The 11,382-nt window shown below is 38.8% G+C and overlaps 1 protein-coding gene across 8 annotated transcripts in view; it reads left to right on the forward strand.

Moving 5' to 3' along the window:
* The window catches only part of LOC308102218 (uncharacterized protein), a 44,660-nt gene that overhangs the window by 12,846 nt on the left and 20,432 nt on the right, over positions 1 to 11,382 (forward strand). For 4 of the 8 annotated variants that reach the window (XM_080451818.1, XM_080451820.1, XM_080451824.1 and 1 more), the window contains exons 27-39: positions 10 to 141; positions 253 to 384; positions 718 to 752; positions 3,780 to 3,820; positions 3,942 to 4,766; positions 4,860 to 4,977; positions 5,122 to 5,243; positions 5,343 to 5,413; positions 5,920 to 6,042; positions 6,169 to 6,264; positions 6,521 to 6,649; positions 7,720 to 7,848; positions 8,743 to 8,777. In XM_080451818.1, coding sequence (XP_080307944.1) covers positions 10 to 141; positions 253 to 384; positions 718 to 752; positions 3,780 to 3,820; positions 3,942 to 4,766; positions 4,860 to 4,977; positions 5,122 to 5,243; positions 5,343 to 5,413; positions 5,920 to 6,042; positions 6,169 to 6,264; positions 6,521 to 6,649; positions 7,720 to 7,848; positions 8,743 to 8,777 — 1,988 coding nt within the window. Of the gene's footprint in view, positions 1 to 9; positions 142 to 252; positions 385 to 717; positions 753 to 3,779; positions 3,821 to 3,941; positions 4,767 to 4,859; positions 4,978 to 5,121; positions 5,244 to 5,342; positions 5,414 to 5,919; positions 6,043 to 6,168; positions 6,265 to 6,520; positions 6,650 to 7,719; positions 7,849 to 8,742; positions 8,778 to 8,866; positions 8,908 to 9,007; positions 10,347 to 11,382 lie in introns of those variants that run through there. The other 4 variants (XM_080451822.1, XM_080451823.1, XM_080451819.1 and 1 more) reach the window with 4 other exon arrangements.

Below are 11,382 nucleotides of genomic sequence, written 5' to 3' on the forward strand. Positions count from 1 at the left end.
GTCAACCAGCAAACTGGGATAATGGATCATCCAGAGATTCTGACTCTACTGCTAAATCGATTTGAGTATGACAAATTTCACTATCGATACAAACAATTAAACCGCAGTGTGGATGTTCCTCTCAAACTTCAAATAGCAGAGGTATGTGTCAACTACCTCATAACTGTCAGTATTACATTCAGGCAATCGCTGTTAATTAAATTATTTTTCATAATGTGATTTTCTGTGTTTTATATATATATTTCTGATCAGAATCAGACTTATGAACTACATGCAGTTGTAGACCATCATGGTAGTATACCAAGTTGTGGATATTGGACTGCTACAATCAAGTCCCAAGACGATGACAGATGGTACAAGTTTGAGGATACACGTGTCACACTGGTAAGAGAAATCACCTCCACAGTCAGTACCAACTAGAAAGGTGCACACCTCTGAGCGGGTTGCCTACCCAGGGCTGTGTTACAACCTGTAAGCTCCACTGTAATCTGTATAGCTTCACGATGAGGCCGATTTGAAACAGTTGGGGTGACGGTTCTTTCTTGGCCTACTGGGAGTGTGCGTGCAATGATTTGTGACATTTTGTGCAAAACGGTAATCCTTTGCTTTCTGCCGTTCCTGTCTGGCGGGGATAACTATCCTATGTTACTATACATACTGTCTGTGCCATTTTTATGCCATTGTGCCAATATTTAATGTTATCTTTGTCTTTGACAGATGGATCCACAACCCTTCCAGACATTCACGGAAAGGTAAACTTCAGTTAATAATTTTAAAGGTTCAAGATTCAAGGTGTTTATGTACAAACAATACAGCTGGTAGCAGCCTTATAGGCAGTGAAATTATTGTACTTCAAGCTTCCTCAACAGTGTGGATAACAATCAAATAAAAAATAAAATAAGATAGAATATTATATTATATATTATGTATTATATTACACCTTTTAAAGGTATAATACATTTATGGCCCTATAATCGTCCATACTGGCTAAACCCACTATTTGAGGATTTAGGAGTGCGCAAGGGGCGGTCCCATGCAAAAGTTGATATTTTGGGACACCTGCCTTACCCGCAAAACACCTGCACTACCCCGTTACATTATGCATAGGTGTGGTTTGGGCGTTACATTAATAAAACCAATCACCGTGCCAGATGCCATTGCCTTTAAGAGAAGACAGCACAATTATCCCCAATGCAATTTTCGTGGCTCTTTCCCTATCTGCCAGTGTTGCCAGGTCAGCTTATTATAAGCCAAGTTGCTTGTAGATAATGGTAGTTGCGGTTGTGAGCTTGTAGATCGGCTATTTTCTATATGCATATTGTTGCACGACGTTTACTTCATAGGCTCTAGCCTTTGATTGCCATATTTGATAGACATAAGTATCACCTACATGCTACTGATTAGAGAGAATGTTATATTATTGCAATCAGTTCATTATTTCCTGCGTAATTGATGAATAAAACTGTGAATAAAAAGTGTGTAATTTGGAGAGCATTGCGCGCCATACAAATTGTCTTCTTTGAATAGACTATCATCTTATATAAACACAATTGAAAAAAGGAATTGACACTCTTCCTTCTGCTAATTATAGGAAAATTAGAATCACAGAGATTTGTTGAGAATTAGGAGAGAGAGAGCCTTTGAATGTTGTGCCTTTGTGTGCCCTGGCCGTCTCCCACAGGCGCGCTCTACCAAACCACTTTGGCATAGCAGGTGGTAAGGGCGGATTCAGACTATGGTCCCGGGTGCGCACCCCGGACCACATGGCAGATGTTGTGATAGTGTGAACGTAGCGTACCGTTCCCCGTAACGCATCACCGTACCGTACCCGGGACCGCCTGGGGAGGTAGTCTCGGGTCCGATTGCTGCGCACTCGGGAACGGAACGCTGCAATGTGAATCCATCCGTACCAAGAGAAGGAAGTGGACTGCTAATCATATATCATTTATATATTTTTTATAACTACACATTATTTTAGCTGGGTTATACCTTCTCTATAGTTCTACTTGAATGTTGACAAGAAATAATAATCCCGCTACTGTTTGAGTAGCGCGAGCCGTGGAAAAAACATAAACAAAAAACACATGTGTAGCGAATGCTGCCGCTAGGATAAATATAACAAGGATTAGTCGGGCGGCTGTGGCTCAGGAGGTAGAGCAGGTCGTCCATTGATCCGTGGGTCGGCGGTTCGAATCCCAACTCCTCCTGTCCACATGTCGAAGTGTCCTTGGGCAAGACACTGAACCCTACATTGCCTCCAATGATTCGGTCGGCGCTAGCTTGCCACTATTGGTGTGTGAATGTGGGAAAAGTGGGGACGCTGGCGTCGACTGTTCGCCGCTCCACCTCCCAATTCCCCCCCCCCTGTATGAATGAATGAACCATTGTAAAGCGCTTTGAGTAAGTTTGAGTACTTAGAAAGGCGCCATATAAATGCAATTCATTATTATTATTATTATTATTATAGTCCGTGACGTCACTACTAAAATACCAAGGATGCGTCCGTGACGTCACTATCATATGAACAGAGACGGCGTTACTTTTCAAGGTTTCAAAGACCAGCGCACACACTGCTTTGGTTGTGTATTGTTGATCTGTTGTTATTATAACTCAAGACAACGTCAGGAACACAGTCAAACTTTATTATTCACTCTACACTCTGACAAGTGACTTTTCTTCTGTGAATGACATTCTCTATCTCCCAAAGCCCCATAGTCCAAGTACCATTACTGTTGAATGAAGTCAAGTGTACTCGGGTGCGGAAGAATCTTGGCCAATGTGAATGCTGGCCAGCTGGGAGAGGTCAATCGTACTAGGGAACGGTTCGAATCAATCGGACCCAGTCTGAATCCACCCTTAGATTCCGCTATACACTTTCCCCAAACGTGTGTGGGCAAAATAGCAATTTTGGAGATAATGCAACAACACGCCCACGGGCACACCTCCATGCGCAAATAATGGAGTCTGCATGAGACAGTGCCAGCTCCCTTATCCCTAATTCACGGGTAGTGGGCAGTAAATCACGGCTAGTGGGCAGCGGGCGCGGGTATAGCAGTGGCAATTATCCACAAGTTTCCTAGGGCATTATGCGCATCACTTCCTGTCAATTTGATCCCTGATACCTGATCAAATCGACAGGAAGTGATACCCATAATGCCCTAGGAAACTTATGGATAGGGCCATAGGGCCTTAAGCTCGCACAAAGGATTTCACACACCCCTTGCCTGATGTAAACAATCAATAATTATCAACAATTCTGTACAGTGTAACAAAATATGCCAGTTTTCCCTGTATATTGTTGTGGGAATGGAAAAATAATGTACAGCATATATACATTTTACATTTGTTTATTATGTCAGATATAAAAACCAAGTGTGCACCCTTGTTTATGATTCTGAAGGAAAGAGGGATAATGGCAAGGTTTATTAATTAGCCTACTTACTTATAGAAGTGAGAATGAAGGTTTGCAAGGAATGTCCTCCTGCCAGTGAGGAGCGCCCACTGGGAGGACGCAGCGCCTCCTTCCTACTCCTCCAGCCCAACACTCCCTGCTGACAGCCCCAGTCTGTAAGAGTATGTGCAATTATCACCCTCCCTGCATCGTCTTCCTTTCCCCGAACACGGGCCAATTGTGTTCATATAGACGCTCGACAAAGCCGGATGCACTACGGTGGATTCGAACCCCTAGACTCTGCCGTGGTGGGAAGGTACTTTACCACTGCGCCACCCTAGTGCCTCCACAATGTATTTTGCTAAATTATATATGTTTCTTCCACTAGGTCCAGGAGTGCATATCTTCTCATGTACAAGAAAGAGAAAAGTAAGTTATGGAATTAGAAAAAAAAAAAAAAAAGTATGACCAGCAGAATTATAACCACTGGTCAGTGAAAAGCCTCTATTGGTACGTTGTTTTAACTTATAGGTTTTTCTACATTTTTCAGAACATATTCGTGATCAAGACAGTGGTCAGGGAGAGCATGAAAAAGCTGAAGAAGACTGTCAGAAGTTGCAACATGCTGACCAGGAAATTAGACAAAAATCCGTTTCAAGACATGAGGATAATAAGGTTGTGAGAGCAGACAAATCCCAAGACAAGGATAGGAGCATAAACATGGATGTTAACAAAGACAAGCATAGAAAAGGAGGAGGGGATGAACATGTTCACACAGAAGGGTGGGAAAAGAGAGAGAGGGGATGGGAAGAAGAGCACCATGGTGGTGGACAGGCAGGAATGGCAGGAAAAGGAGGGCAGAAAGAGCTTAAAGAACTTCGAGATGGTGGTCAGGAGATACCACACAACAGTCAGAACCCTGGAGGAGTAAAGGGACAGGAGAGACCACATGACAGTCAGAAACATGGAGGAGTAAAGGAACAGGAGAGACCACATGACAGTCAGAAACATGGAGGAGTAAAGGAACAGGAGAGACCACATGACAGTCAGAAACATGGAGGAGTAAAGGAACAGGAGAGACCACATGACAGTCAGAAACATGGAGGAGTAAAGGAACAGGAGAGACCACATGACAGTCAGAAACATGGAGGAGTAAAGGGACAGGAGAGACATGACAGTCAGAAACATGGAGGAGTAAAGGGACAGGATAGACCATATGACAGTCAGAAACATGGAGGAGTAAAGGGACAGGATAGACCATATGACAGTCAGAAACATGGAGGAGTAAAGGGACAGGAGAGACAATGTACTGTCCAAAAGGCAGCATGTGACAACACCGTGTTTAAATATATAAAGAGCTTCTTTAGTTCTCCAGGTAATCTATAACCTACAGCATTATGTTATATACTGTATTTCATCTACAAGCGTTGAAAGCCTAATATCTGATAACTGTCATGGTATGTGATAGAATTCCCCCTTGCAGCCTGCAAATACAATGGATTACTGAATCAAGGATCAACATGTTACCTAAACAGCGTTCTCCAGGTTCTGTTCATGACCAAAGACTTCAGAGAGGCTGTAGAAAGGTTTGGCAAAGACCATAATACAGATTTTAGTTTCATTATAATGTAACTGAATTGATCATGTCTACCAATTTGCCACTTCTGGTTTTGGTGAACAATAATTTGACAGCAGATTGCTTATACCCAGTATATGGTTTCTTCCCATAGGCACTGCTGTGAAAATCCCAAGACTGAGAAAATTGATGCTCAACTTAATGCACTGTTTGAAGACTTAAAGACACGTCAGTCTTACACATATGAAATCACACAGAAAATGGAAATTAAAGAAGGTGTGAGACACAATATTATATAAGCGAATAGTCTTCAAATACACATTAATAAGCTAAAAGCAATAATAAACATGTTATGTTTTACCACCCTACTTCCAGTGTATGCACAGCGTGATGCCGCTGAGTATTTGGAGAAGATCCTGAACATGACCAGTCCTGAGGCATCACAGGTACTGTAAGCTTCTAATGTTAACCACAGACATACTGTACTGTCTCCTCCATGTACAGTATACATATTCATGTACTTGTACACTTCTTCAAATGCTTCGTGGACAGTTAAGACACAGGACCACTTGCTGTAGGCCTACATGTCACCAGGGTTGCGTTGCTCATGGGACGGCCTTGCACGCCGTGCAGGAACCTATTTGACCAGGAGCACGCGCAGGCACACGCATAGATTTAAAATAACTTTAAATTCACACCTCAACAAAGTTTACAAAGGCTCCCGACTCACACCAGGTGGATTAACATAGGAATGAGCCAAGATGCATATCAATTGTCCATTGTGTGACCTGTAGTGTAGGTGTTAAGCGACGTGCGCATCACATTAAAATAGAGTGCAACCACGTTCCAATTCAGCATTGCAACACTGCATGTCACCACCATGTCTCCTCTTTTAAAATGAATGAAAATATGTAATAATCATTTATATTTTTCTGTTCTTTTGTGTCTTCAGATGTTTCTTGGACAGTTAAGACACAGGACCAGATACCGTACATGTCTCCGCCATACTGATGTAGTCAGTCCATTCTGGAATCTGCATCTTGCCATGGATACAGATAGTAAAGTCTATAGTGTGGTAATGACAATTCTCAGATTTTTTATGTATTTATGTATTACGTTTTGTGGCACTACGCATCATGTTATGAACCATGACAGTACCAGAGTTTCTTTCAGGGATCACTGATCCTCATTTATTTTTCAGATGGATGGTATCAGGCAATTTTTCACTCCTACCCATTTTAATGGAGATAACCAGATGTATTGTGATAACTGTGATGCCAAAGAGGACGCGACTCTTGTAAGTTAAATTTCTATTAACTTCACATAGAGACTTCTTTGTTTCACTATTTGTATACTGTCATGGTATTTTATAGAAATCGCTTGACGCTGACCTACGAGGTTATTCTTGGTTTACGTTATATTTACTGTATATTGTTATATTGTTTGTAGAACAACTACTACTAATAATAATAATAATAATATTATTATTATTATCACTGCTGTCATTATAATTATGTTTTTATTATGATACATACTATATGTCAATCGACCAGGAATTTGGAATAAATCATCCAGAGATTCTGACACTGCTGCTCAAGCGATTTGAGTTTAACTTCCATCTCATGGACTATGTTAAAATCAATCGCTCTGTAGATGTGCCTACCACGCTGAAGATATCAGAGGTATGTTTATATAACCTGCTCTATTAAAATATGTTAGATATCACTGAAACTCATTTGTAAGATTTCATGTTTCATGTGGAATGCCATTTGTGCCTAAATAAAAAATTAATACTGTATGCCAATATGAAATAAGCAGTCACATAAATAAATACAGCAATATACAAAAAACAAAACAAAAACTGAAATAGTTAGATAATTAAGACTCAAATTAATATTTTGAAATGTTATTTAATTACCATTTTCACAAAAATATTCTTGCATTGGATTAAATTTTTCTTTCATTATATTTTATTTCAAAATGGCATCTTTCAAATACTTTTTATTTCATAATATCTTTCCGAATAACACTTTTCCAGGTGGCTCTTTTTTGATATCGTCATTTAATGGCAACACTTACCATTTTTCATTTCATAATTATGCTTTTTATATGATGTGTTAGTCTGTCAGTCAACGGGAGGAAATATGATTGGAGCATGTTTACTGGTACTTGTATAAAACATGACAGAAAGAAATATATTTGCCTCGTCTATTGGAGCACTACAACAAAAGGGTCATAGTTGAACAGAATCTAAAAATCTTATCAGCAATAAACATATTAGTGACTGTTTTTGTCTGTGAGACAGTCATCTCGCTGGTGCCCATTCTTCAGGAAAGCAGAAAAACTTTTTTGAATCCAAAATTAGTTAATAGCCCAGTTAGACTCTTCACATACTAGAGTATGTCTGACATAAATGTCAGAGCTTAAATCGACATGTAAATATGAAATAAATGCATAAATATGTAAGCTAAGATTTAAGGTTAGAGCTAGCAACCGCTAATCCAAGTGGTGTTTTCTCTACTTAAGAGTTTTAACTTGACTTCAGTTCTATAAGCTGTAGTTTCAAAACTATTCAGTCAATCTTATTAACCAATATATCATTATTTTGCTATGATTCCCTGCTTTCACATGACATTAACAAATGAAAATGAAAAAAATGCTAGATGACATTTGGTCAAGTTATTAACTGATTTCAGTAGAGTTTTCTTCATTTTTGACATTTTTGTTTTCTTCTACCTTATTTTCTGATCAGAAACAGACATATGAACTATATGGGGTCGTGAATCACGGTGGGTCTATGAAGGGTGGCCATTACACTGCTGAAATCAAGTCCCAGGATGATGACAGATGGTATTGTTTTAATGACAGCTCTGTCACAGAGGTAAGACAGATTGCTTCTATAATTGTATATATATATTAGGGCTGGGACTCGATACAAACAAATAATCGAATTAATTAGAGGCTTTGTAATTAATTAATCGCAATTAATCACATTTTAATCGCATATCAATATTTGACCTGAGAACAGTGAAAAGCATTTTTTTCAAATGGATTTTGGCATACATATGTACTCAAGAACTGTACTTAAGTACAATTTTGAGGTATTTGCACTTGACTCGAATATTTCCAATTTCTAATACTTTTACCTCTACTCCAGTAACTCCACTATATCTCAGAGGCTAATATTGTAGTTTTTACTCCACTACGATTATTTGAAAACTTTAGTTACTAGTTACTTTGTAGATTTCGATTATTATTATAAAACATACCATGTAACCATGTGAAAATAGCAGATCTACAAGCGCAAGGCATTGTGAGCTCGTAGATCTGCTATTTTCCACCACTGGAGGCTGGTATAGTGTGTTGTTGTTACTGATGTTTTATAGTAGTTTTATTCATTATTAATAAGATTTTTTTACGGAATAATTTTTCTGTTATTAATTGATCGAAATTAACGCGATAAAGTCCCGGCCCTAATATATATATATATATGTATGTATGTATGTCTGTCTGTCTGTCTGTCTGTCTGTCTGTCTGTCTGTCTGTCTGTCTGTCTGTCTGTCTGTCTGTCTGTCTGTCTGTCTGTCTGTCTGTCTGTCTGTCTGTCTGTCTGTCTGTCTGTCTGTCTGCGTGCGTGCGTGCGTGCGTGCGTGCGTATTTATTTATTTATTTATTTATTTATTCATTCATTCATTCATTCATTCATTCATTCATTCATTCATTCATTCTTTCATTAACTGAACATTTTATGAACAGAAGTTTTTTTTCTTAACAGCTGTATCCCCAGCCATTCCAGGGATCTATGGAAAAGTATGTTTCTATTTAACTTTTCACTTATTCTGTTTTTGCTTGATTCATATTGTGTTTTGCTCATATTTTATACATGATTCTTGCACTAGGTCCAGCCGTGCATATGTCCTGTTTTACAGGAAAAAGAAAGGTACGTTCAGAAAAATGCTGTGTTTATTGATCATCATGAGTAGATCTACCGTTTAAGCCATGCAACTAATCTTTATCTCTGTTTTACTTGACATTTCTAGAAGATACTCCTAGTCTTCAAGCCCATGAAGTCGGCCGAGAGCCTTCTTTTGCTTCTCATTATTATGAGAAGCAAAAGATAAGTAAGGATAAGTTGGGGGAGGTAACAGAGGAGGGTGATTATGGAGCAGGATCTGTTTCCACACGAGATAGTGTCAAGAAGAAAGGCATGGCAGACAGACATGAGTCTGGTATCGAAGGTAAAATGGAGAGTCTCAAATTGACAACACATGATGACCACCATAAGGGTCAGGATAGTCAGGAAAGGTGTTCTCAGGGGGGAAGGAGTGCACAGGGAGAGCGTGAAGAAGTGGGAGATGATGGACAAAAGCAGTTATGCGATGACCACAAATATAAAGCAGTGGAGGTCGGTGAAGGAAATGTGCAGCATCAGGGTGATGCCCGAGTAGATGCAAAGCTAACCCAAGAGACTAGAGAAGTACTTAAAAGAATGCCAGATCATTCAGAGCAAATGGGGAGGTCTGAGCAGGAGAATAGAAATGTTTCAGAAACCCAAAGGTGTCTTTCAAACTCAGGGAAAAGTGACTCAAAATCGGACGATAACACAGGGTTAAAGAGAGATGCCTGTAAAAGAACAAGTAAAAGTTTAGCAGAGGGGCCAGAAGAAAACATGGCAAACAATTCAGTGCAGATCAAAAAAGAAAAAAGGGAAGTGAAGTAAAAAAGAAGTTTAAATAAAGCGTAGACACAGAGGTGCAAATAGAGGCAGAAGGTGACAGGGCAAGGCACATACAGTTAAGTAGGCAAGCCCAAGACAAAGCAAATAATGCAAATACAATTATACTCTATCAGAGGGAGTATCAAATGAGGAAAGAAGCTGCCAATACTATACAGCAGAAAGAACAGGAAATTATCCTATAGACTAGAGAGAGGTTTTATGTTGCTGTAAGAAGTCCTGTATGTATCTAAGTTCTTTAGAAAACCCACTGAATGACTGATATAATTAATTGCCATATACTGGAATGTCAAACCACGATAATTTGATACTTTGTAGACCTACAGGTGCCTACATACAGTCGCTTCCCCCTTGTGCCTTTTAAAAAAAACTTTTCTTATGAAAATGTTATCTGAGTTTTGATTTTATATTTTAGATGACAGTTATGTATACTTTGATTATAAGAAGAAAATGTGAATGTGTCACAGTGAGGTACAGTATAGGTTTTATTTAAGCTCGTCAAATAGACTGTTTATTGTGGCGTTTACGGTCTCAAGGTTATTTAAAATATATAATATATATTTGCATTATTGCTCAAAGGCTTTTAGTATAACATGATCAGATTGTTGATCTATTTGATTATTTCCAGTTACGCTGAGTTTTTGTGGTACTTCAAATATTGTGTAATTACTGTGTTCTACTTGCTGTGTAAAAATAAAATAAAAATTATGTAATACATTAAGAGTTGCATTGTGAATGTCATTGCTGTTTTGACCATCACTGTGATGCTGTATTGGCATGCATTAAATGGTTCTTTGATGAAGAAATGTTTTGGAAGGTATACAGTCCATGTACATTCGGGCTGCATGCATGTTGCACTGTAGCCTATACTATACAATTTATTGGTCTCTTCACACGCACATTTCTTCACCATTTACTTTATCTGAGATGCTGTGGAGATGCAGTAAAACTTAATGGTATGAATAAAACACTTTGCCTTAATATATTGGTCATCTGTGTAATGGCTCCACCTAGTGGTAGGCTATGGAGGAGCTTTGTTGTATCCTCGATCTCCAGGCTTTTATTGTTTAGTTGTTGTGTCTGCGAAGTGCAAAAGCTTATGTATTTTCTTAATTTATTTTATTATTTTTAATATTATTATTACTACTACACATATTTTTATGTTTTCACATGGAAAGTGGGTAATACATTAACTTTGACTTCCACAGTGAAAGGCATCAAGTTTTTTGTCTGCTGCTGCTTACCATAGCTCTTATTATAGCTCTCTATTATCCACATGGCTGCAATCAGAGGCAATTCAGGGATCAGACCTTTCAACAATAATACCTTTACAAGTTTACTAGTAAATATGAGTTTACACCACAAAATGCTTTTAAGAAAATGACAAATGGAACATGTTGTTTGCAGAGGTACTATAATGCCAGGCTGCCAGCTAATCTTCCAAAATGAATGATTTAGGTACAGAAACTTTAGTTGAACTTTATTCTCTATTAGTAATAACAGTCTGATCGAGGCAAAAAGGTGTGCACTAACTTTGATCAAAACTAAATCAACAAAGCTGTCTCTTTATGCACAACAACTGAACAGTATATCCTCTTCCTGCTTCTCTCCCTCTCTTCCCACTGTCCCGGCCACCTGAAATCTCAGTGTTAGCCCCCAAACTATTCCCACACACCTCCC

Source organism: Gymnoscopelus braueri (genome assembly GCF_963280865.1).
Source record: "Gymnoscopelus braueri genome assembly, chromosome: 15".
In the NCBI taxonomy this organism is placed as follows: domain Eukaryota; kingdom Metazoa; phylum Chordata; class Actinopteri; order Myctophiformes; family Myctophidae; genus Gymnoscopelus; species Gymnoscopelus braueri.